A 25,593-nucleotide genomic window follows, 5' to 3' on the forward strand; every position below is an offset into this window, starting at 1 on the left:
TCACGAAGACACACGGTTATGACCACGAACCGATATCACCACCACCAGAGTAATATGGTATTTCCGAATGCGCATTTCCTCTCCCACCCTCCCTCCCTCCCTGCGAAGGGCGAAGATCAACTTACTTGCAGACAGCAGAGGTGGCCGACATCGCTTTACTGTGTATCTCGGGTACCTGGAGGGTAAACACAGATGTATATATATGTATGTATGGGTGTATGTGTGCGTGTGTAACTCGAGAAGAGACCATCACTGGACTGTGGTGTTAGATACGAAGTGACGTTTCTCCTGCCCGCCAGCCCTATCGACGACCCCCCACGCCCACATCCATGCGACGCGCCCGGTCAAGAAATACAAGGACACGGTCCGCGGTTCCCCCCGCTCTTCCGTTACTGTACTACACGGGTACCATATTCATGGCATTCTTGTTGTAATATGGTTATTCTTCCTGCTATCACTGGCCGGCAGAGGCGTTTATAACGTATATGCATGGTACATCTACTGCACATGTATCGTATATACCGACTGATGGCTGATGGAGTGGCCCTGGCGAGGAGCGAGGAGCGAGAAGAGATCCAAGCCGCAACTTCTCGGTACGGCACTCTCTGTCTGTCGAACGCGGCTAAACATCATGCATGCTGCACTGGTGAGAATCGGTTCTCGCGCACGCTAATGTCGGCTTTCTTTTTGGAAAAAAATCGGTGATGGTGATGGTGGTGGTGGTGGTTGTAGGTGCGCACTGCGCGGTGGGAAGACAGGACGGGAACAGGACAATTTCAGATCTCTGATCCAGAGTGAGTGAGTTGTGGTTTTCTTCTTGGGTGTTACTGCTTAATGAAGAGCCATCTTACCTGATATTCCTATTCTGTGCTCGAGTGATTAACCTCTTTGTCCTCCTCCTCCTCCTCCTCCTCCTCCTCCTCCTTCTCCTCCTCCGGAGAGAGTGAGCGAGCGAGATACTCGTACACCTCCCTCTCTCGGGCGCAGCGAGCTCGCCTTGGATATAGTCTTCTCGGATCTGAGCACAGATGCAGGAGGAGCAGAGGGATACGCCTACGGGTCGGGTCAGGTCAGGTCAAGTTGTTGTTGCTGCATGATGATGATGATGATGATGATGTACCGCGCAGAACGATGTACCGCGTATACGGGCGCGCATGGATGAGACAAGAGGAGGGCGAGAGAGAGAGAGAAATCGGTGCGCGCGCATTCCCAACGATATGATACGGCGCTTCCGTGTGACGAAGATGGAGTGAGAAAAGGGAAGGATATGTTCTTTTACGCGCCGCCGTGCGATGTTGGAGTACTCGAGAAGCCAACAATAGAATCGCCTCCTCTTTCTCGTCTTCCTCGATGTCACGATGTCACAATATCACACTATACATTCCATCCATCTGCTAGTTAGTCTCCTTTGCGCGACGCCAACAGTGCTGAAAATAAAGTTACACAAGCGCCGGCGAGGCACAAACACACTGTAGTTCTTGTTTTCTTACAGGCTATGGACCAGAATGTATGCACGTACAAGCGCTACCTTGGGAGATGATAACCACGGGAGTCGGTCGAATTGCCCCACGATGCTTTTTCTCGAGGCACGGTCTTTCCTTTCAGTCGTCCTCACCGCTTTTGTTCATTCCACGAAAAGGCATCGAGTCATTTTCCAAACCTGGCCGTTTGATCGGACAAATCGCCGAGGTAAATTCCGTAGCTACAGGGACGAGAGCGAGAGAGAGTCGGAAAAGGAAAAAGGCAAGGATTCGCGAACCATTTTGAGGGGACGCACGCCTGCGCCTGGCCATTCTCGACACAGAGACTGTCAGGATATCCGAGAAGGCGAGACGGTCTGGTCGTTCGCCTCCGCCTTATCACTGCGCCGCTGCTCTCGGGGATACGCGGGAGGAGTTGAGCATGATATTCGACGTTGACTCTTCGAGATGGCATGAACGTATCACCGGTTTGGCACATCCTTTCATCGTGATCTCTTGCCGTAGGAGCCTATCGACAGCTCGAGTTGTATCTTTCTGTGAAGAATACACCTCAATGGGGGCGACTCTTTCCTGCGTTTGGCACGTTTCTCGTGAATGTTTTATATCCGTCGTTCGCGGAAGTAATGCACTCGTTTTACTCTCTGCGCATCCAGCTTTTCCTCACACTCATGGCTTGCCGCCGACGTAAAACCTAATGACATCACGAGGAATGGAGGATGAGGACATCCTTCGTGTAGAAGATGTACGAGTTACAGAGGATTTCACGCGGATCAACAATACCAGCTCTCGTGGGAGGCCGACACGTCGTTGCCATATTCAGTAACATCATCATCGATCGATGGTCATATAAATGCCGGAGCGAGACTCTGGAGGATAACCCTAAGAGACTCGCTCTTCTGGCGAGCTTGTTATCGATAATGATGACGTATATCACAGAAGAGGTCACTTCACGCAAACTACATAACATCACTCTACGACTACTCTCCCACAATAATATCTCGAACAAGACGAACGCGATCTCAGATTTATTCGGTGCGTGAACAAAAGACTGCCTCCTAAACAACCCCCACGGATCAAGTCCACTCAAAAACGCTACTACATCAATGAGTCTGACCCACGAAATTCAAGCGTCCGCTCAATCACCCGAAGATCAATACCAAGAACTCCGAGCCATCCGAAAAAGGGAGATATTATGCCTGGAAAAACCCTCGTGGTACGTCTGTCCTTGCAAAAACAAAAAATAAAGAAAGGGCATTCCTGCCTCTCTTTCATCTCGAGAATCCTTCTCCGCTTCTCCCTCCAGACCTCCCTCCGGACCAACCGAACGCTAAACATAAACCCCTCCGTCACCACATAGGTCCTCGGTTCGGGCCCGGGCATCGGCGTGTCCATCGCATCGGCCTTCGCGGTCCGAGGCTTCACCCACGTCGCGCTGATATCGCGCGACGCGCAACGGCTCTCCCAGGACGAAGACAGCGTGCTCTCCGCCATCCAAGAGAGGGGCTACACCTGCCAGGTGAAGACCTGGAGCTGCGATCTGACGGATTTCCAAGCTCTGCGGAAAGTTTTAGGTGAGGTGGAAGCGTTTGGCAGCTTGGAATGCGTGCTGTTCAATGCGGCGAGGGTGGGCGGGAAGCCGCCTTTGGAGGAAGGCACGGAGGAGATGGAGAGGGATTTTAGAGTGAGTTATTCTTTTTTTTGGTTGGCAATCTCTCTCTCTCCTTCTCTCCATTTTATTTTTTCTTCTTCCTCACCTTTTCGTTTCTCTTCGTGAGAGGAAAGGAGTGTACGTTCGTCGTCACTGGAGTCGAACGGAAGGAGAACGACGACAACTCTCGAAATTCCACCGTCCATTCAATCGGGTCACAATTTCTCTCCGAATTTCTTTTTCAGCTGACAAAAACATTTCTCTTCTTTCCCCATCCAGCTGACCAACCTCGCGCTCTACGAAACCTTCAAATGGGCCCTTCCCAAACTGCAACAATCGAACAACAACAACAACCACGAGAATTCCTCTCCCTCCTTCTTCGTGACGTCCACCACGCAACTCTACAAGGAACCCGTCCCGGAACTCGTCTCGCTCTCTATGGTGAAGAGCGCCCAACGCGCCTTGGTCCTATCCCTGCACGCCAAGTACGGAGAGGAAATCCACGTGGCGCTGCTCAGCGTGGGAGGGGTGGTGGCGCCGGAGAAGAGGAATACCAGCCCCGAGGCGATCGCGCAGCGGGCGTGGGAGTTGTACAAGCAGCCGCGGGGGCAGTGGGAGAGGGAGGAGGAGATTCATGAATAGAGAAGAAAAGACCCTTTTCTTCTTTTCTTTTCGTTCTTCTTCCTGTCGATGTCGTGCCAATGCCTCTCCCTCTTTGTCGTTGCCGCCAGCTTGTAGGGTTAAAAAAGCGCCAAAAGAAATCCGAAAAACAGAAAATGGGGGATTCCATCCTCGTAACGTTGGATCTTTTTCTTTTTCTTTTTCTCTTTATTCGCTTTTTTTCAATCTTCCATCTCACTGTTGCTCGCGGCCCCTTCGCCCCTGTTATTCTCCCCCAGAGAAGAAGAAGAAACAGAAAGATTCGAATCCTTCCTCCGGTTCCTGCCGCTGCCGCCTCCGCCGATCGAAGACATGGAGAGATTCCGCTTCTTGCGACGATTCCTCCGGAGACGAAGCTGGATCGCCAGGATCGACGCCAATGCGAGAAGTTCCGCGGCGGGGCCCACTTCGAGGAGGAAATCCAACTGTGCGATTTGGTCTTTGGTGGGGATCTCATTGGCGTTGTTGTTGTCGAGGGGCGCCGAAGACGACGATGATGATGTATACCGGGCGAGGACGGTGGAGGACCTTGCGTCGATGAGCTCGTAGGAGGCCGAGTTTGCGCCGTGGAAGTCGGCGTCGTGCGGCCCCGCTTCGACGTCCTCGTCGCTGCTCATTATTAGCGGGAGACGTCGCCACAGGACGGCGCTGCCGCTGATGTTGAACATGTAGATCCCCTGCTCTGGGTTCGCACACGCGACTAGCTCCCACTGCGCCGACGGTTTCTCCGATTTCGACGCATCATCTCCTCCGAGGCGGATCCGGCAGCCGTGGCTTTTCGGGATGAGTTTGGCGCTGGCGACGAGGGCGCGGCTTGCTGGGTGGAGCGAGGAGGAGGCGGACGAAGAGGCGGCGGGTTCGATCTCGATGCAGGGTTCTTTCATGAAGACGTTGCGGGTGGTGGACCAGAGATGCGGGCGGTCGTCGAGCCGGATTTCGAGGTTGTCCGGGCCGAAGCTGGCCGGGTTGGAGATGGTGAATGTCTTCCAGGGTCGTCTTTGCGGGAGCGGTTTGTCGTCCATTGTTGTTGTGGTGGGCTGGACGTCGTTTGGCCTTTTATTTCTCGGTGTTGCGTTTGTCTCTCTCTGTGTGTGATAAAGTAGATTTGATCGGCGAAAGTGGTATATATTTGATGGATGTTTTTGATTGACGGTCCGATCGACGGCGAAATACAGTAGAAGTAGGCAGCGTTTTCAACAAGCAGGCACGAGTTGATGATACGTCACTTCTGGAAGAGGAGGATGATCATGGTCTCGGTGACGCGACGAGAAGGAAACGAACGAACAGCCTACCGTCTAGCTTGCGGGTATGCTTCTCATCCAACATTTCGGCTGTGTGTGATCTATTCCATGCCGCATGCCTGAGTCGCTCACGTGGCGGGCGGCGTGTCCCATTGAGGCGCAGGAACGAAACGAGCTGGGGAATTTGCTGGCGCCTAGAAGAAATGCTGACGACACAGCCATTCGTTTCCCGCCGTGGCTCAGACGATGAGAGGTAACGGCGCTGGTTGTCAGATCATCGGTGAATACGAGCGGATCCGGGTCCGGGTCCGTCCTGGGAACTCGTCCAGGGAATTGTCCAGGGAATTGATTTGGTGGGAGTGGAGGTGGAATCTCTGGAACGAATGCGAGACGCGCGGTAATGTTAAAAATAGCCCCGTCGCCACGCGAGACCGCTCATTGGCGGATATGTTTGCGCGGCGATTATCAGCCTCCTCCGACTTCATTTTGCATTGTTGGTCGATTTCTTGCTGCTGCTTCACTGTTCTGATTATTTAACGACCCCAATACGGGCATTATCGATCAACTCAATTCGTGGCAGTATCTACCACTCGCAGCTTCGTGTTATCCATGAACTGCGGAGTATGCAGGAAAAAGCTTAAAAACTCCCATGCGCATGCTGCATTATACATCAACCCTGGCGGGCTTTCCTCGACGACCAGACGAGTTCTAGATAGCTGGAGGCTCCCAAACATCCTTCCATCGTCGGCACAATTCTACTGCACATTTTTGAAGCAGTGCCTGTAACCAAAGCTGGCGATGCCAAATCGAACCTTCACTCTCAACTTCTCTCCCGTATGCTGCTTCCTCGCCAACCTGGAATATATTTATTCTCGTCGGTCTCTCGGAGCTTGACTGCGGATTCGAGCTACAAGTGACTCCTCATATGTCGACTATAGACCCTCGCTGACGTTCGGTGTTTGGTCGCTGATGACTTCCTCCTGGCCATCAAAAGTGACACCACCGTATCCTGTCATACCACCAGGAAGATCATAGCGCTGCATAGCGGACACGATCTCTGCTACCTGCGTGAAGATTCTTATCCATGGCCGCACCGTCGGGAGGTTCCATCTCAAGATATTTCTCCAAGGTGATCACAGTCATAAGCTGCTGCAGAATCCACCCTAACGGCGATCCAGTAGCTACAGTGTGCCAAATCATAGAACCTCGGGGACAATCAACGCACGACGAGTCTCCCTGACGGCCGCGGGCGCGAGGCTTAACACCACGACTTCATTCTCGGTACGATTCGAGACACGCATTCCCTATCTCCACCAGATCATTGGCAATACGTAGAACGGAGTGTCGAGTCGAGTCCCCACCGGGACAGGACGACATGATTTCCGAACCTGTCTCCCTATCAGATAGTTGATCCTCCCTTCACCGGGCTTGGAGTATCGATGCGATAGACGAAATTTTTATACTGCAATGTGCCGTCAGCGTCGTACTCCAGCGGCGTGACGACCATCCCATCGCCCTGACATTTTATATCAGTATAGGAATCTATGCGGGAGCTTTCATTCAACTCTTCGTTTTACGTTTTCCTAGAGGATGGTCTTGGGCAGATGACGGGCGAACACTCGGCGCTCTTCGAAGTGGTCGTGGTTATGGGTCATGATGACTACTGTAGTCCACCGAGGGATGTATATCATTGCCCAGGCGAGGCGCTTTACGTCGAGAAAATGCGCCGAAATCACGTAGCTACCTGCATTAATCTTTCTTTCTCAGTTATTCTCTTGCACATTAACATTGTGCATCGCCTTCGTCTAATGGTCATGGAAGTGATCATTCTGTGAATTCATATAAGTCTCATCACGTGCAGCCAGGTGCTGTACAGGACGGTACAGTCCGGTGTGCCAAAACAACCTTGGAAGCCGAACAAAGCAGCGGTGCCGAGGTCCAATGCCCCGAATCCCCGCCGGTTCGCCCTGAAGACCGTGAGCCTTTCGCAGCTGAATTACTATTACTCCCAGGCTCATTTCCACCCTCGCCGCCCATTGGAGCGCAATCGCACGCACATCACAGCTGCCGTGCCCCTCGTCGCTCCCTGACACGCGGACCGTGACTTGTATACACCACCACCACCACCACCAGGCAGACGCTTTTATCGGCAGTGGATTAGCTCCGGACCCCATTGACCTCACTACAGCGGGACGATTCGACGAGCTTCATCTTCTGCTTCCCTTTGCTTTTCTTTCCTTCTTCCCTTGTTGACAAGCAAGGACCCGATCACGACTTCACCAATCATGGCCATCCAACACTACCAACCCTTCAAGGCGGTCGCCGTCGTCATCGCCGTCGCCATCAATGCCGCCCGCCTGCCCGTCTGGTTGATCTCCTACATCCTCCCGTCCCTGCGCCCCAACCCGAAATGGTCCTTCAAGCAAGCCGTGCGCGTCCAGGTCGTCAAGAACTTCCTCGCGACCGCCGCCTACATTGAGATGAAGACCCCCGTCCCCCTCGCCCCCGGTTCCGAGAAGCTGCGATGGGCCGTCTCGCCCGAGGCGAACCCCAAATACTTCGTCGCCATCGCCAAAGCCGACCCCAAGATCGTCCCCGAGTCCATGGGCGGCACCTGGTACCCCGCCGCACCCACCACCAACACCCGCCCGGGATACGTCGTCCTCCACTTCCACGGCGGCGCCTTCGTCATCGGCGACGGCCGCACCGCCGACGCCGGCTTCGCCGCCAAGACCCTGCTCGCCCACACGCCCGTCAGCCACGTGTACGCGCCGCAGTACCGCCTCTCCTGCAACCCCAACTGCCACTTCCCCGCCGCGCTCCAGGACGCCATCACCTCCTACGCCTACCTGATCGACACCCAGGGCATCCCGGCCAACAAGATCATCCTCTCCGGCGACTCCGCCGGCGGCAACCTCGTCCTCTCCCTCGTGCGCTACCTCACCGAGCACGGCAAGTCCATTGGCCTCGAGAAGCCCGCCGCCGCCTGGCTGTGGTCGCCCTGGTGCAACCCGTCCAAGTCGATCACGAGCGAGGCCTTCGACAACAGCCCGCACGTCAACACCGACTACATCACGGCGGCGTTCGGCAGCTGGGGCGCGAAGGCGTACGCGCCCAAGCCGGAGACGGGGCTCAAGATCGACGACGGCTACATCTCGTCGGTCGGCAAACCCTTCGCGACCGAGGTCCCGCTGTACATCTCCACCGGCGAGAACGAGGTCCTCTTCCACGACGACGTCGAGCTCTACGAGGAGTTCAAGGCCGTCAAGGGCAACAACGTCACCCTCCAGATCGAGGAGAACGCCGTCCACGACACCATCCTCGTCGGCGCCATCATCGGCTTCGAGAAGACCGCCCAGGTCGCGGCCAAGCGCGCGGGCGATTGGTTCAAGACGATCGTCGCTTGAGAAGAAAAACTCGGGGGATCCTCTCGCTTGGAGGAAGGAGGGGGAAGGTGACGACGTAGGAGTCGGGGAGGGAAAGAGCTTGTGGAGAGAGAAATGCTGAATGCGGAGTAGGGGAGACTGAAGCTGGACATTCCCTCTTTTACTGCTGGAGAAAAGAGGACAGCGGGTTGGTACCCCGGAGCCAAATTCCCGCCGAGGTGAAGGAAAAATAAACAAAACATTGCACGATGGCCGGAGAATTAGAAAGTCTCCTCGCTTTGGTCTCCTCCCATCGCTGAGAGGGAGGTTTCTTTCGCGCGCGGGACAGGACGCTATTTCTTCTCCGTGCAATCGCGACACGCTCCCGAGTTGCCGTCGTTCGCCCTTTGTTTGATGATGATGATGATGATGACAGATGATGTCGTTTTCGGAAACTATTTGAGCCTTACGAGGTCGACGGGTGGGACAGGCAGAATGTAAGAGAGAGAGTAGGAGATTTGAGAATTAAAAGAAAAATGACGATGACCCAGTTGTTATTTACATGTCCTGATCGTGAAAATGAGTTTCCTAAATTCGCCCGAAAGAAATAATTTGATCAGAAAAAAAGGAGGCCACCATCATTCTCCCTCTCTGATCAGAAGGAACGCATGCCGACTGACTGACTGGCACCGAGCGAAGGAAGGGAGGCTACTTTAGTGTTGCTGGTGAAACTTGCCCTGTCGTTCTTCGATAAATTTCATTATCGAATTTATGTTCGAGATCCCTTGGTGAATCCGTCGAGAAATCGCTATTACCCTCCTCCTCGTTTAGAGAAGTGCTTCCTTTTCATGGCAGCACGAGGCTGAAACAGACTCGTGTAAATCCGAGTACATGTGTCGGGAAACACTACAATGTCATTCCTTTTGAGAGACCGAGAGTTCTGGTTTCTGAAAGTGAAAAGGATTTTGAATGGAGAAGCGCCTTCTTCCATGTGATTTCAAAGAGGTCCTCCTTCATCAGCGTACGTACCAATAAAAGCAGCAGCAGCAGCAGGGAGGGGAGTTGGGATTCTCCCTTTCCTTCTCATTTCTTGTGTTGGAAAAGGGGAAATGGCCTATCACCATCATCATCATCATCATCATCATCATCATCATTGCCATTGCTATTCATCAAGCTTGTTGATCAGGCCTGTTCATTCCTCTCGCTCCCTTCCAGCTACTCCGGGCGCCCTTGCCTCCTCCCCTGAAGATTCAAAAAAATAATGAACAGAGTAAAGAACCCCATTCTGGGGTTTCCCTCCCTTTCCAGAAACGGATCATGGAAATCTAAAGGGAAATCCAAGAACAGGTCGCTCCGCCTCGCTTGCGATTGCCAGAAAACATGCGGTATAGAGAAACAGAGGAAGGAGACCGAAAAGGGCAGAAAGAAAAGAACTCCCCTCCCCCTCCTCCTCCGAAAGAAGGGAAGTCAAGAAGAAAGCAGACCGAAAAAGAGCCAGGTCTTCATCGTTTTTCACGAACCTGCTCCCCCCTCACCGCCGACGACCCCCATCCCACTCTGCCGAAAACATTCCCAGACCCCTTTTCTCCGCCACCAATGTAATACCGTGACGATCTCCTCATGATGGTGATGATGTTGATTCCCGGCGCCGGTGATGGAGGAGGAGGATGATGATGATGAGGCGGTTCGCGAGAGTAACCAGACGCTTGCCAGGGAATTTGTTTCGTCGAGGTTGACGCTTGCGGTGAGAGTTTTGTAGTAGAAGGAGGAGGAGGGAGGGTCGTTATCGTTATCGTCGTCGTCATCATCGTCATCATCATCAGAGCCATCGTGGTTCATGTGGTAATCGTCATCGTTGTCGTCCTCATCCTCATCCTCATCCTCATCATCGTCGTCGTTTTCGTGGTCGTCGGGAGACGGTGATCTCCCGGAACAGGAAGCAGAAGAAGGGATGATGAGATCTTCAAAGCCGGCTACATCGGGATGTCGCCATCGTCTCCGAAAGAGAAATTCTCCCAGGGCGATGGATCGGCGTTCGAGATCGTGGGCGGTGGTCCCTGGGGGAGGGCGGTATCTGTCTGTAGGGGAGAGTTGGAGATGGAGCTGGTTTTGGTAGTGGTAGTAGAGGAGGAGGTGTTGCTTTAACGAAGAAGAATGCTGTGAGGATAATGAGGAGGAGGGCGACGGTTGTTGTTGTTGTTGCTGCTGCTTGTGGAGGGCTGATTGGGTGGGCCAAGGGTTGAGCAGAATCTCGAGGGACGTCGCCATTGGGTGTATCTGGTCCTGGTCTGGTTGTTTCGATGGATGTAGTAGTTATCGGGATTGATCGTCAGAGAGGGACGGGGTGCAATGGCTCGGCACAGGGGACTTGGATCGGCGGTGTCATGTATATTGTACTGTACTCGTGATTGCCTTTTCAGTCTTTGCTTGCGAGAGTCGGAGGCACGACCAGGAGAGATCGACAAGTGGGCGTTATTGTTGTTGCAACTGCCCTTGTTCCTTGGTCGGATGTTTTGTCCCAAAAAGATAAATGCAAACGAGACACGGTCGACTAAATTTCGAGACGGACCCAACACCAGCGAACAGAGACACCCAACGGGAGCAGACCCCTCCGAAGTCATATATGTTCTGCTGACGACACACGCTCCAGAAGACATGATAGACAAACCTGTGCATACATACGATAGGGCATCAACGCACGCACCTACCGCTCGCTCGCGGGAAGAGGTGGATGAGGAGACCACCTAGATTAGACTTTGTTGACATGCTTCTCCTCCGATGGACCTAGCCCTGGACCTTTCCGGAGCCGAGCCAAACAAGTCACGCTGCTTGTAGGAAGAGAGAGAGAGAGAAAGCGGTAACTCGACCAACCGAGGGAAGCCAGTTCACGACGAGACATTGAACCGATGACAGGCATCGCGAACAGAACGAGAGAGGGAGGGATGGAAGTCCCAGCCAACCAACCAACCAACAGGAGGATCACAAATGATAGAGGTGGTCGTTGCCCTAAAACGTCTAACGGCTGCGAGGATTCCGACGTGCAGACCCGCCTACACCTAGACACATACAAACTCGAGCGAGCCAGCCGTGGAACTCCACAAACGCCTTTTTCGCCGCGATAACGCATCGCAGACCTTTGCCCTAAATCTGTAATAACGACGTGCTCTCTGCGCACCGGGACTTGATCGAAAATGCCAAGGGAGGATAACGATCATGTGAGAGAGAGTGAGAGAAAGACGCCACTCTCTCGCCGCTTTCAAGGGCTGACTGCGCTCTCCTCCGCGTCGTATCGTCAAGAGTGTCCCCCCGATCTCTAGGGGGCCTCGTCGATGAGGAACAGAAATGCCACCGCATCATCCATTTAGTATCACCTGATGATGACCGGCATGTCTGATTCGGAGGCAGGTGGGAATAGTGAAAAGTGCGAGCAAGCCAAAGTGAGATCTCAGGGCTGTTTTAGCGGCGGTGAGGGGAGGAGGATCGATTCGTGGCGCAGAGGGCACGGATGGAGACCGATTTTGCGAGAGGTTTTCCAATGATGATGGATGTGTGCCCCACACGCCTTTCCGCGCTCATGATTAGCGACCACCGAGCAATCACCCTATCGGGCCGTTGGAGTCTTGGGAGACCGAAACGATAAACTGCGAGAAAAGGAAAACGCTACCGAGACGGGAGGGTAAGAGAAGCCGGAGTTCAATGGACTAGTTTCTCTGGGATAGTGGACGCATGGCCGCCAGGGCGGAATGGATTCCACGATGATTGAGGTTCTGCCCTGCACTCCAGCGGTCGATTCCGTGGGTGTTGATGACAGCGAGAGAGGGAGAGAGAGAGAGCGAAGGACTGTGGAGAATGTTGGTGACGAATGGAGGGATGTCGATGACATGCTGATAACAACGTTCATCCCGTCCGCGACCCAGTCGGGAGTGGAAACTTCATACGCCATGGACAGACGGGATTCGGCAGAATCTTGTGGTTGGGGGGAAGAGGCAGGACAGGGAGGATATGGCGCATTGTGGCATTCGTGCCTACATCCGCATGTTTCTTTCGCCAACAGGACTACGATGCGGCGTGTGGACGTCCACTGTGCTGACAGAGAGAGAACGAGAGGGCAGAACAGAGCGTTTGGCCGTGTGTGTGTCTCTCCTCGCTTCTTCGGCCGTTGATCATATATGATGCATGATAATCGTGAGGTTGTGATGAATCATCTCGTCTCATCCCGTCTCATGCTGATATAGATGATGAATGGCGGCACATGGTATCCATGCTTCTAGGGCTTCTAGGGCTTAGCACTCGGAAGGATTCTAGGGCCGACCACACTAGACCCATCTGCCCGAGGAGAGAGACATCATTCGTGGATGCCCACGTGGAGAGGGAGAAGAGGAGGGGGGAGAGGGCGAGACAACACGGATTTCAAATATCGACCGAGCCTCTATTTGAATTTCTGCATGTCATTGTCAGCATTGTGCGTGATTCTTCCGAGCAGCGTGGCGGTGCTTTAGGGCCTCTCTCGTGATCTGCGTGAGAGGGAGAAAAAGAAGCGAAACCTTCTTTTCGGGATACGCTGACCACATGCAACGATCCGAGTGAACCTCAAGCTTATATGTATATATGTACATATGTATATATATCACGACATCAATCCGGAAGAAGTTTCCCACCCCGAGAGATCCTCTTCGATTGGCGCGCGCGTGTGTGTGTGCATCTCGAACGAGATCGTGAGACGACATAGGGCCCCGATGCGCAGTTTCCCCAATCTGCAATGTCCTACCTGCAATGTCCTTCTGTCACTCTCCACACTTGTACACCGTGATGCCGAACGCCATGCTTACATATGAAAGTAAGCGAACGAACGAACGGGTCCAGGGCCCCCCGTCCCCATCGTCATCAGGCCTTTCCCTCCCGCCGCAGTAGACCGGAAAATACATGTCGCCCGGTAGTCGTAGTGCGTGTGTTGCGGACATGCATATTCCCACCGCCGCACACGGCGTGAAGTTGCGCGAAATTCCCGAATCAGGAAAGTGGTCTGCTGCTTTCTTTTGCACCACCCACAATCACGTCCTGTGATACTGGAAAAGAAACGAGCTAGGGGCGATCCTTCCTGTAGAGACGAAAGATTCTCTGGAAAAAGGGTTCATGGCTCGGTGGGAGAGGCGTGCTTTGCAGGGCTTGCTTGCATGTATGCTTGCCTGCCTGCCTGCCTGCATGTATGTGTGAATCGTCTCTGCTATCCTTTTCCGAGAGGAGAAGGAGAATGAGAAAGATTAGCGGGGCGCGAAATAGTCTCGTGTCGTATCATGGTCATGATCGTCGTCATCATGGAATGCTATCAGCGCGGGCACGACGAGGCTTGTGGTGATTTCTTCCATCTCGATGGACGTGGACGATGATGGGTAATGGTGGCGGTCGAGGATGATGCTCATGAACACGGATCGTATACGTGCCAGTGGGAAGGGTGAAAGGCAACTCGTCTTCAAAATTGTGATGATGTTAATGATGATGATGAGGTAAAGATGTTTTCTCCCACACGATATATTCTCCACACCGATACAGTATCATAGCTCAAAAGGCAAGAAAGAAAGGAAAAAAAGAGAAAAGGAAAAACGTGACCGTAAGCGAAAGCGAAAGTTCACCATAGTTGAAACAGGAATATATACGCCCCCCTCCCGAAACAAAAAAACAAACCAAAAAAAAACCAAAACCAGAAGGCGAATTTCGCCTTGGAATAGAAAGCGCCGTGAGCGAACCACCTCGCGTTCCCTCTCTCCCATTTGAACGTTGATGCTCGCGTGCGCCTCGGATTATATGACTGGACTGACCGACCATTGAAGGAGAAGAAGAAGAAGAAGAAAAGAAAAGGAGGAAGATGGAGAAGGAGAAAGAGAAAGAAGGCCAAGGGTCGAGGAGACTTCTCCTCGCTAGAAAAGAGAAAGAAGGAAGAGGAAAAGTGAAAAGAGGGAAGAACGCGGGAGGAGAGGAATGGAAAAGGAATCATGTGTTCCCTTCAAGAGAATGATGCAAGGCCCGCCCAGCCCAGCACGGAGAGGGCTTATTCCCGCAGGCACGATTTCGCACGAGTGAACATCGGGGCCATTTCTTGCCCCTGGGGGCGACGGTAGCGACGCGGAAGAAGCAAGCCAGCCTCATGGTGCTTCCGTGGTCCGAATTTGGGACCAGTGGAGGAATATGCGAGCGGCATCGTCGTCGTGGGAGAAGGTCTTCCGGATTGGCGGCAGCAGCGTCCACCTCCTGAAGTTTTTTCACCCGTCCGTTCGTTCGTTTGTCCAATCGTTCGTTCGTTGCTTCCGGTGCGGTGGGTGGGTGAGGCGTGAAGCGTAGATAGATGATTGCATTTCTCATTGTGGACTGAGCATCGTACATTTTCCAACGCGATTTGGAAAGCTGCCCCGGGCCGTTCGGGCCAAGGATTCCACCCTCTTGATCACCTGCGGTTGAGGAAAAGCGCCGCTTTCGGGTTCTTTCACGTCGGGGGCGTTCTCTCGTTTGGAAAGCTTTCCAGAGGTGAGAGGACGAGAAACTCAAGAGGAGGGCACGGAGACGACGTCTTGTCTTGTCTTGTGAGGCGGTGTCCCAGCGGCGCTGTCGAGGGGAGGAAAGGGGCTGTTCCTTGTGGGTGTGGCAAGTGTCACTTCCCATGCTCCCATCCAAGGCGCCGAAACCGTCGATGCAGATAGGGACGCTAGGGGAAGTTCTCACACCTCCGGCCGACCTGCGACCGCGTGCCGACATGAGATTTTCCCATGCTTGAACTCGAGACACGGCGGCATCCTCTGTTTCTCAGGAAAGAAGGTTTTTTCGCATTTCCTTTCGAATTACCCCCATTCGAGATTCCCTGATGGGATCGAACTTCGACTGCTGGCCTCCCGGAAAAAAAAGCACATTCATCGCTCGACCTTGGCCCATCCATTGACCCAGCCCATCGCGACACAGCCAAAGAGGACGACGGCGGCAAAACTTCCAAACGGGACACCATAATACACCAAAGCGGAGGGCGAACCCTCGGGACGCGCCGAAGCGGTCGAGGCGGTCAGGAGAGCGAGGGCCGCGGCAGCATCCTTCTCGTCATCGGGGTGTTGCAGGAGGAACTCCTGGGCGAGGAATTTCGCCAGGAGCCGGGCTTGCTCGGCGGTGATGGGCTGGCCGGAGTGGTCGATGCCGGCGCGGGAGAGGAGGGCGGAGGCGGTGGCCGGGTGGGATGACGTCGAGGAGAAGAGGGATGTCGCGGCGGTCTCGTCGCTGTAGGTGGTCGAGGACTCGAGGGAGAGGGCGCGGGATTTGCCCTGCGAGGAAGATGGGGAGGACGAGGAGGAGGAGGAGGCGCGGCCGTTGAGGTGGATGGAACCTGCGTGCTCCGAGTTGGAGCTCGAGGACGAGGGACGTGAGCCGGTGGAGAGATGCGCCAGTTCGGCGTTCTCCTGGCGTTTTTGCTCGATGAGCTCGGCGAGCGACTGTCGGGCTTCATCGCGGTCGTGTTCGGCGCCTTCGGCGCGACGGCGGTAGGCTTCCATCTGCGACTTCATCTCGTCGACGGTGGCTTGCACGCGCTCGAGTTCCCCACGCAGGGCGACCGCTTCGTCGTAGGACGTGCTGCTGGCGGAGGAGGCGGTCTCGTTTTGGTTTTCGGGATGGCTGCTGTTGGTAGGTGAGTCGCGACGATCCGCCCTTTCGAGTCGTTCGGCGCGCTCCTCGGCACTTTCCCGGGCGGTTCGCTCTTGAGCAAGCTCGGATTCGAGATTCTTCATGCGCTTGCTCTGGGTTGTGAGTTCGCCCTTGGCCAGTTTCAGCTCTTCGCACAGGCGGATAATGTCGCTGGAGTGATCATTTCTGATCATCGAACCGTTGATCGGTGAGGTTTTCGCAGTGTCAGCCCTTCGCAATAGCGGCTGGATGACCGGGTCTGCCAGAGCTCGAGCCACATCGGGTTTCTCGGGGAGTGGTGCCTGTGGTGGCGGCACGGGCGGTTCCGAGAAATGTGATCTCACGTCGAGCCGTCCTTTGGAGGGAGATGATTTCGATTTCTCGGAACCTCCCTTGACGGCCTTGGCTGATGGGTCCACCTTGCCGCCAAGAATCTTTTCGATCAACTCTCTCGCCCTTCGAAGATCTGCAGACTGCTGCTCGATCATTTTCTGTTCGGTGGTGATCTTCCTTGCAATGTGTTCCGTAGTGATGGGACTCAGCCATTTCGGTAATTGCGACTGTTGCATGACCACCATCCCAGCTGGAGGTCCAGCAGCGCCATTCATACGCCCGTTATTGATGGAACCTTGGCTCCCAGCGCGTTTCAACATCTGCGGGCCTCCCAGAGGAAGGGCGCCCGCCCCGGAGTCCAAATCGCCGAAATTGACCGAGTCACTCCCAGGTTGATATATGCCCGCATGTTCAACCTTGGCAGCAACCTTGTGATGCACGACGGTCTTTTGATCTTCAGACACGATGTCGATGCCCAATTCTAGCACATCATGCTCTCGGAGTTCTCTCGGCTCGGATTCTTTGTTTTCCTGACTCAGACGCATTCCGTTGACAAAGGTACCGTTACTCGATTTGACGTCGCGAATGTAAATTCGCCCGTTGTGGTCCGCATAGACTTCGGCATGCGAACGTGATAACACTTTGGAGTCGAAGTAGCCGTTGTGTGGTGTCGGTACCGTCTTTTGGTTGGTCTGTCTTCCTATTCGAACGACATCAGGATGGCAAGGGATGGTGATGCGCTTCGGTTCGAAAGTCGAGTTCATCGGCAGCAGTTGGAGGATGACAGCGCCGTTGAAGTTCTGCCGGTCGCGCAGGACGGAATTATTTTGCATGGCAGTGCCATTTGTCATTTGTTGTGAAGGGAGTAGCGGTGCGTGTAGGGCGGAGATGGCGGATGATGCTGTAGGACCAGATGTTAGAGAACTCATCGTTTGAGGTCTCGCGGTGGAAAGGCCAGTGGCAGGTTCGGCTTTACTGGGAGGCCATAAACCACGCGTCGGCTTTTTCCGAGTCGCCCAGTTGTTTGCGTCACCCGAAGCGGCAACGGCGCTCCCGTTGGTCTGTGATGGAGGTGCGATGATGGTCGATGTGGACGAGGCGGCGGATGCAATGGAAGAGGAGGAATTCTGACGCTGAGCAGTCTTGCGAGGTCCGGGAGCGAACATGCTCGACGGCTGATCCATCTCGTTGCCGTTAGACGTCCATTTGTTTGAATGGTAGGTGCTCAACAGAGGGGCCACTGCAGTCATTGGCGACGTGATGTATGTATCCGATATGTGGTTCCAATATTTTACAAGTGATGATGATCACGGATTGTCGAGAAGACCTCGTGTCGGGCAGGGGGGTCTTTGCGGCGTAGTTGGTATGAATAAGCGCCGACAGCGACAGACCTCTCGGATGGTATATATGACTTGCAATTAAATGGCGAGCGCGTCCGACAGAATACGCTATCGCTGTGGTGGAAATGCGTCGACGTGAGAAGGGACGGCGAGAGTTGGTCGGTCGCGTGAGCGAGGCCGCGGCGCGTGCAGTCGAGGTGGAGAAGTCACGGTCTCTGCGCTTGCAAGCGACCGAGTATACTGCAGTCCCGTTCCTTCCGATATGTTCTCAAGATGTGAAGGGGGGTCGGCGACAGAAGGAAGTCGCGCTGTGGGTGGAAAGACGGAGGTTGATGATGGTACAGGCGGAGGAGGAGGAAGGCGGAAGGGAAGGAGAAATCCCAGCCAGACTCGCTGACGGCTGAACGAAGGAGGTCCAGAGTCCCTTTCACCAGAGAGGAGAGGTGGAGCCCTAGGTGTTTGTACGTCGCAACCAGTGGACGGCGCGTGTAAAGGCCGGGAGTTTTGCAGAGTGTGGACAGTTCAGAAGCGAGTACAGTACGATGGAATGTTGGTCGTGGAGGTCAGTCGTAGTGGTATGTAGTATGTAGTAGTAACAGCAGTAAGTAATGTAGTGTGTCTTTCTCGACGTCGCTCGCTTCCTCCCGGCCGGCCGGCGGGTGCGGGTAGTTGGATGGCACTCGACGATTTATCATGGCACAGTTTTGCTTTGGCGAACATGCAAGTCTGTCCCGTAATTGTTATCATCGTCCAAACCCGAGGAGCCATCCGGGCGTATCGCTGGAACTGCGCCGGGTATTCGTGAGATTGGCTATGGCATTCTCTTCTTCTCTGCGTATTCCGTCCCTGTTCGATTGAGACACTTCCGACCATCATCGTCAGCTGCGGTCAACCTTGGAATTATCATTAATCATCATTAATCATCAATCTCCGGTGCCAGAACAATATGCAATAATCAACGGGACAGGCCACATGCTTTCTCTCACCCACGCTGTCTCATCCATACTGCAGTCGAGATTTCCACATTACCCATTTCAGTTTGACGTGCAGGAAGCAATCTACTTCGTCCGCACACATCATGAACCTCGCTTCAGCCACGAGCCATAGTCCTCGTGCTTCTTCTCATGTCTGTCTTCGAATGCACAAGTTGGTTGAGTGCTTTCCTGTAGTAGCAGAGCGGATACCACGCAGAAGCCTACAGAGGTCAAGCCTCATCCGGCGGCACGATCACCCTCACAATATATCCTCCGACGTGGAATAAACGCATGTGCAACAATGATATTGGTCTAGCGACAAACACTTCAACGCCTATCGCATCTCGCTCGCGGACTTGACTATTTTGAGAAAGGCATGCTTGAAAGAGAGATGGATCGTTCTAATAGTCTACGAACCCTAAACATAACAAGAGCCATGGAGACTACCAGTAGCTGATCGGAAAAAGACTCACCACCACGTGAGGTTGAGCAGGCCCCTCCCCTGTCCCGGACAGAGACTCGTCTGCAGTATGACAAGAGGGACGACACGTCAGCTATCACGAAGAGGAAACATGTGCACATTTCGATCATCGCGGGCCAGGAAGGACGTGCATCTCGAGGAGCCGTTTAGGTGAGGCTGGTGGTCTGGATTCCCAAGTCCACCGTACGTTCCGGGGACTGTAGTACGCTGCGATGAGTTGACGAGACAGCGGAGACCGGTAGGGAATTGTCTGCAAAGTAAGTCTCCCTTCTCTGGTATGTATAATTGGTGACAATGAGCAGGGTGTTCCCGACGTACGCGGACTGCACACGTGTATGTGAATAAGTCCCCAGGTAAGCAGGCCGTTCCACCACCCGCATCCAGCGTTTGATGAAATGTGACCAGGTTTATTATTACCGTGCTCCAGAGCGGAATGCTGATGAGAGTGAACCCGATGTTGGCGGACCCGAATGCTCCCGCTCCCCGCCTCCGTCCACCTGGGCATTCTCTCACGCCTCGTTCAACCCAACCCGAGGTCAAGGGACACACATTCCTACCTATCGTAGATATGTACTTAGATGCCACGGTATGTATTGGTGCAGAAGATGCGACGCCTGGGCTATTCATGGCTCTGTGAAGGGATTCATATATCGTGTGTCATGTATCATGAGGATATGCCATCATTCCTCCTGGCTGCAGGTCATGACACGCCTCTCCCTGATGGTGCCGTACCATAGCCAGCATAACATCTTGAAGACAAGCTGAAGACGGAACCATGATCGTGATTAGTCATAAACATCGACATCAAGAGGAAGCATGATTGTGGTTAGTCATTAAACTCGTGGTGATGGGGATGGTGGTGGACTTGATCCGGGGGGGGGAATTTAGGGTTGCCGCCAAGAGTTTGCTCGCCTCCTCCTCCGCGCCCGACGGCCGGCCTGCTCTGCTCTCTCTCTACTGCTGTTGCTGTTATGAGGAGCTGGCTGACTGACTGATGACTGATTGCTGACTGATGACTGATGCTTGACTGACGACGAGACCCGTTGCTTCGATCATTCTACGGCGGAGTCGGCGGCGGCGGAACGTACGTGTGTGTGTGTGTGTCTCTCTCTCTCGCCTTCTGATCTGCGGTACTCTCCATACTATATACAGTACTACATACTACTACCACCACCACCACCACTACCGCTACCACTACCACCACGGCTGCTGTGCTGCGCTGGAATTGGCGACAACATCACCACTCGTGTGCTCTGTCTTTTCCTCTCCTCCCTCACCGTGAGACATATCTCCTCCCTTGACGACTGGACACAGCAGACCCGCAGTCCAGTCCACCGTCACCACAGCGATCACCACCACCATCTAATTTCCTACGGGGAAAACGTCCGGTCGCCTGCAAGAGCTGGGAGGGTTCCAGCCACGCTTTGTCATAAATCCTCTCGTCCTCACGGCACATTGGAGGAGGATCGGCTCTGGGGTATCGCAACATAACCCACACACATCTGCACGACATCATCCTTCCATCCTCTCGCCGTCCTCGTGGCGCACACGATCCTCCACTCCACTCCGCTCCGCCATCGCCAACACCTCGCCTCCGGCTTCAATGCCATCAACAGCTTCATCCGGCTGAACACCATCACGCGACCTGATCGGACGGCAGTCGCGGTCGACGCGATCTCGCCGCCGCCGCCGCTGTCCTCCGCTCATCACGCGGAGGAGCTGCCCGCGCGCTCAAGATGAACCACATGCAAGGTGGCCCGCCCGGCCAACAACATGTCCACTCTCCCGTCTCTCACCACGGCCATCCACGCCGAGACTACCACTCCTACGCCCCCGCGCCGCAGTCTCCCATCCACCAGCAGCCATATATGAACTATCACCAACCATATTACTCGCCGCATAATCCGTACGCACCTCAACCGCGATGGCACCCGCAGCAATACCAACAGCCGCAGTACATGCCACAGCAGATGCAAATGTCCCAATACCCACCACGCTCGCCAATGATGGTCCACTCGCCGCATCGGCCTCCTACCATGCCGCACATCTCGCCTCAGAATACCCAATCGCCTCGCCCCGCTGCTCAATACATGCATTACTCGTCACAGCCCATCCCTCACCCTGCCACATCGACACCGTTCACGCCAGCCGCTCAGCTCATCGAGCAAGAACAGCCGACCGTCAAGCCCAAGACCGATTCCGCCAACAAAGCTCAATTTGAGCCTTCAAAGCACACTCCATCCCGGGAGTACACAGGACCTGTAAGTCGGAACGACGGTAATTCGGCAGCATTGCCGAGAGGAGCATAGCACTAACGTAGAACAGCTACCCTGGTATTTCCCGCCAGGTGAGGATCAAGCCACGTTCCCCAAGGCGTCCGCTCCACGCCGGCGCCGACGGCGCTCTCGCCGAACGCCTCAAGCTGCTCTGGCCATCCCGGAGAACACCACCGCCGAACCCGAGAGTTCATCCGATGGAGTCCAGCAGGTGGTGACGTCGACGTCTGTCGCTGAAATAACAGCCAATTTCCCCACTCCGACACAATCCATCGAGGAACCTCACTCTGAGTCTTCCACCCTGGCTGCCCCGTCCGAGCCCGAAACACCCGCCACCTCGCACGCTCCTTCCGAGGTTGAGTACGCAACAATCTCGGTGCCCACGGCACCATCGCAATCCACTGCCGCTGCATCGCCGAAGCCGGCAGCCTCGGTACCGCAACAACCTCGGCGCAACACCACCCGCAGCGCCATTGCTGTCCCGAACCTTCCTAATCTTTCCCGGGCCAAGCCCGCCTCACCATCGCCCGCTTCAAAGCAAGAGCAAGTCGGCCAGAGTGATGGGAGTGTGTCAAAGGCTCAGCAGGAGGTCACCGGAAGCCCCGTTGAAGAGACCGTCTCAGCCGATACCGCGTCACAAGCTTCGTCAATCCCACCACCTGCAGCCGCCCCTGTCGCCAAGTCTTGGGCTGATCTGGTCCGTCGCAATGCTCCGCCGTCTGCGGCTGGGGCTGCGATCAACGGCAATGCTCTCCCGAATGGACTCGCCGCGTCCAAGAGTGCTTCACTGGCCGAGGCGTTGAAGCAGTACAGTGTACGCGACGATGCCAAACTTTCCTTCTTGGAACCTCGTGGACTGGTGAACACGGGCAACATGTGTTATATGAATTCCGTGAGTGCCTCGGGGATCCTCTCGCGACTGACGCATCATGCTGACCACCACTTCCATAGATTCTTCAACTTCTTGTCTTTTGCGTCCCCTTTTACAGCTTTCTAGACCAGGTTCGTCAACGGACTGTCCACTCCCTCAAGAGCGAGACACCCTTGGTCGACGCGATGATCATGTTCATGAGGGAGTTTAATGTTTTGGCGAGCGCGGAGTCGGTGAATGTTCTTCGGGGAATGCTCAAGCAAGATCAGCTCGAGGTATACGGCGATCCAGTCACGCCGGAGTATGTTTATGATGTGATTCGGAGTCTTCCACGATTTGCGGGCATGAGGGTATGTTGTACCTTGGGATCGACAATCAACTGGTCATTACGCTAACCACCATGAAACAGAGAGGACATCAGCAAGATGCTGAAGAGTTTTTGGGGTTCTTGTTGGAAGGATTACATGACGAATGCGCACATGTCATGCAGGGACAATCTAACCCAGTGCCTGTCACCAACGGCACCGCGCCGTCGAGCACTGAACAGGTCCCGCCTACTGCCGATGGATGGCAGGAGGTCGGTCCCAAACAGAAGGCGGCTTTGACGCGCACCGCCGGTCAAGAAGAGGCGCCGTCACCGATCACGAAGATCTTCGGCGGCCACCTTCGCTCTGAGCTCCGTGTACCGGGCTTGCAGACATCGGCAGTCTATGAACCGTTCAAACCCTTACAGCTCGATATCGGCGCTCCGGATGTCAACAACATCGTCGACGCACTGAAGGGTTTGACCCGCATAGAATCGTTGGACGGTCAGTTCGGAGGTCGTACCAACACAGCCAAAAAGCAAGTCTTCATTCACGATCTCCCGCCCGTCCTCATTCTCCACCTCAAACGTTTCCAATACGACAACAACCTCACTGGCACCCAGAAGATCTGGAAGAAGGTTGGCTACCCCCTCGAGCTGGAGATTCCAAAGGAGGTCTTTGCGCCCGCCGAACGCAAGAGCCTCTCCGCCAAAGGGGGTCTTCCTCGCTACCGCCTGAATGGAGTCGTCTACCACCACGGGAAATCCGCCGCAGGTGGACACTACACCGTTGACGTCCTTCGTCAGGACGGTCGCGAATGGGTCCGCATGGACGATACCTACATCCGCCGCGTGCGGCCCAGTGACGTCGCCCAGGCCGGCGCCGAAGAGGATCCCAAAGTCCTTGCCAAAGCTCTCGCAGACCAGCAGAAATCCCAAGCCGACCAGGCGGACCTGCCCCCCAAGCTACGCAACCCTTACCAGGGTCTCGACGACGACCCCGATGACGATGCTGACGCCCACGACGAATCACGGCCGTGGTCGGAGGTCAACGGCACGAACCACACCAGCAGCAACAGCCACGGCGGGTCCAGCGCGAACAACATCACTTCCACCAACAACCCAACCTCTGCATCCTCGTCGTCGAACAACATGCGGAAGGAGAACGTCCGTGACAACAAGGTCGCCTACATCCTCCTCTACGAACGCATCCACTCCTGAGTGAAGGCTTCCGGTTGAAGTAAGCGGGCCTGCCTCATCTCATGAAAGACCACCACGACCACGGCGACCGTCGGGAGAAACGCCTGCATGGACGAACCCGGCACGGCCGGCGAGCGTTGTAGCCTGTCTGTCCTCCTTTCCGATCACACTCGCGCTGCACGCCGCGACGCAACGACCCCTCCCTTCCCCCCTCTATCCATCCATCCGTCCGTCCTGCGAATCGGACACACCTCGCCCCCGAAGCGCCGCGCCCTCCTCCAAACCCACGCAAAACATCACACCTCGAGGTCGAAGGAACCGTCGGCACGGGAGGGAGACCCTCACCGCCAGGCGAAGCAGGAAACGGACACACGATGATGACAGGGGAAACCATGTGGAAGAGACATAGAAAAGAAGAGTCAGTCTCCGGCCCCCCCTCTCCCCCCGGCGGTTTCTCCCCTCGACGAGCTCCTCGTGGATGTTGACCATAGGCCATCCTCCCCCCCGATGTCTCGTGTCGCCTCTCTCTCTCTCTGTAGGGAATCATACGTAGATTAGAGACGGGGAGGATCGTCGCCGTCGCCGCCGCTCCCCCCTGAATAAATAAAACTATGGTCTCCTACCCTCTTTCTCTCTGTGTCTATTTTTCTCTGCCTCTCTGCCTCTCTCTTCCTCGGAAAGCTCTCCCTCTCTCTCTCTTTCTCTCCCTACAAAAATTCCCCAACTATATCAAGAGAAAAACCACCCTCTTGCCCAACTCCAAAACTTTCCTTCCTCTCCTCCCCTTTCCTCTCCGTGTTTTATCCATCATCCCATCCCCGAAACAGTAAAGGTCCCGGGGGTATCTCCTACCCTAAAAAGCAAGAAGAGCAAGAAGAGAACTCTCTCTCTCGCGCGCGCGCGCGGGGAAATCTCGGCGCGAAAGGGAATTCTCGACCGGGGGGTCTCCGTCTGCTATGGCCTCACCTCACCTCAGCTCTCTCATTCCTCTACCTATACCCATACCCCTACCTATACTCATAGCCAGGCTCATACCCAGACTCATGCCCATATCTCACCTCTACCATACTTCTACCATACCTCTACCATATCCGTTCCTGTCCTGTGATATTCCCGTTCCGAAGGTATTCCTATTCCGGTAATTTTCCTACATTCCGCCCCTTGTATCCTACGGGGTTTCTCTACCGTCGAGTGTTCAGTGTTGAGTGTTGAGGGAGGGGATTACAAAGGATAGAACAACCAGAACGACCAGAACGAAACGGACCGAAACGGACCGAAACGATCAGACGGAAACGAAACGATCTAAACGAAACGAAACAAACCGAAACGAAACGGACCGAAACGAAACGGACCGAAACGAAACGAATGGCTGTTTTCTTCTTCTACATCACCACGAAGAAAACCGCGCAGTCAGGGGCTCTCGTGTCTGGCATGGGCGTCTCTGCGGTTTTCCGGGTGTTTTTTTCTATCGCGCGGCTTTCTGCGAGATCGTTCCTCAGGTTCCCCTTTTGTTGGTTGTCTTGCTACCTACCTGACCTGCCTGACCTACCTGTCGCAAGGGCATACATATATATACGTATCTGTCCGTTGAACAGATCCAGTTGTCCTGTCTAACAGATCTAGCTGTCCCGTCTTACAAAAAGAAAAAGAAGTGCCCGTCTCACAGATCTAGTCGTCTGCACCGAACGGCGTATTGCGTCCGGATTCACAGCTCTAGGGTTTTCGAAATGGAGGACGAAAAGGGGGTGATGAACGAGACAGAC

At 54.6% G+C, this 25,593-nt stretch overlaps 6 protein-coding genes across 6 annotated transcripts; 3 read left to right on the forward strand and 3 right to left on the reverse strand.

Annotated features, from left to right (window-relative positions):
* The first annotated feature begins 2,465 nt into the window (after positions 1 to 2,465).
* Positions 2,466 to 3,871, forward strand: K489DRAFT_73110 (NAD(P)-binding protein). The gene is made up of 4 exons (XM_033608877.1): positions 2,466 to 2,513; positions 2,610 to 2,694; positions 2,839 to 3,162; positions 3,409 to 3,871. The coding sequence occupies exons 2-4, from the start codon at positions 2,674 to 2,676 to the stop codon at positions 3,769 to 3,771; spliced, it is 708 nt and encodes a 235-aa protein (XP_033456100.1). The 5' UTR covers positions 2,466 to 2,513; positions 2,610 to 2,673; the 3' UTR covers positions 3,772 to 3,871.
* K489DRAFT_73116 (uncharacterized protein) lies at positions 3,870 to 5,044 on the reverse strand. The gene has a single exon (XM_033608878.1). It carries the CDS (start codon positions 4,809 to 4,811, stop codon positions 3,972 to 3,974), a length of 840 nt encoding a protein of 279 aa, XP_033456101.1. The 5' UTR covers positions 4,812 to 5,044; the 3' UTR covers positions 3,870 to 3,971.
* A 2,271-nt stretch (positions 5,045 to 7,315) lies between these two features.
* K489DRAFT_373539 (alpha/beta-hydrolase) lies at positions 7,316 to 8,437 on the forward strand (the record flags this gene model as incomplete). Its single annotated transcript, XM_033603429.1, has 1 exon — positions 7,316 to 8,437. The coding sequence occupies one exon, from the start codon at positions 7,316 to 7,318 to the stop codon at positions 8,435 to 8,437; it is 1,122 nt and encodes a 373-aa protein (XP_033456102.1).
* A 1,094-nt stretch (positions 8,438 to 9,531) lies between these two features.
* K489DRAFT_434413 (uncharacterized protein) lies at positions 9,532 to 11,161 on the reverse strand (the record flags this gene model as incomplete). The annotated part of the gene is made up of 2 exons (XM_033608555.1): positions 9,532 to 10,683; positions 11,104 to 11,161. The coding sequence occupies 2 exons, from the start codon at positions 11,159 to 11,161 to the stop codon at positions 9,908 to 9,910; spliced, it is 834 nt and encodes a 277-aa protein (XP_033456103.1). The 3' UTR covers positions 9,532 to 9,907.
* A 4,133-nt stretch (positions 11,162 to 15,294) lies between these two features.
* K489DRAFT_390810 (uncharacterized protein) lies at positions 15,295 to 17,550 on the reverse strand (the record flags this gene model as incomplete). Its single annotated transcript, XM_033606634.1, has 1 exon — positions 15,295 to 17,550. The coding sequence occupies one exon, from the start codon at positions 17,548 to 17,550 to the stop codon at positions 15,295 to 15,297; it is 2,256 nt and encodes a 751-aa protein (XP_033456104.1).
* Positions 17,551 to 20,915: 3,365 nt separating this feature from the next.
* Positions 20,916 to 23,851, forward strand: K489DRAFT_390811 (cysteine proteinase; the record flags this gene model as incomplete). The annotated part of the gene is made up of 4 exons (XM_033606635.1): positions 20,916 to 21,440; positions 21,505 to 22,347; positions 22,407 to 22,676; positions 22,736 to 23,851. The coding sequence occupies 4 exons, from the start codon at positions 20,916 to 20,918 to the stop codon at positions 23,849 to 23,851; spliced, it is 2,754 nt and encodes a 917-aa protein (XP_033456105.1).
* Between the last annotated feature and the right edge of the window lie 1,742 nt (positions 23,852 to 25,593).

This window comes from Dissoconium aciculare (assembly GCF_010015565.1).
Source record: "Dissoconium aciculare CBS 342.82 unplaced genomic scaffold K489scaffold_14, whole genome shotgun sequence".
NCBI lineage: Eukaryota > Fungi > Ascomycota > Dothideomycetes > Mycosphaerellales > Dissoconiaceae > Dissoconium > Dissoconium aciculare.

What these genes read in the sequence shown, in the direction of transcription:
- K489DRAFT_73116 (XM_033608878.1), bottom strand. Translation starts at nt 4,811, where the DNA reads ATGGACGACAAACCGCTCCCGCAAAGACGACCCTGGAAGACATTCACC.
- K489DRAFT_73110 (XM_033608877.1), top strand. Translation starts at nt 2,674, where the DNA reads ATGCCTGGAAAAACCCTCGTG. An exon ending in TGCCTGGAAAAACCCTCGTG is followed by an intron (nt 2,695 to 2,838) that starts GTACGTCTGTCC and finishes GTCACCACATAG; the next exon opens with GTCCTCGGTTCGGGCCCGGG. An exon ending in AGATGGAGAGGGATTTTAGA is followed by an intron (nt 3,163 to 3,408) that starts GTGAGTTATTCT and finishes TTCCCCATCCAG; the next exon opens with CTGACCAACCTCGCGCTCTA.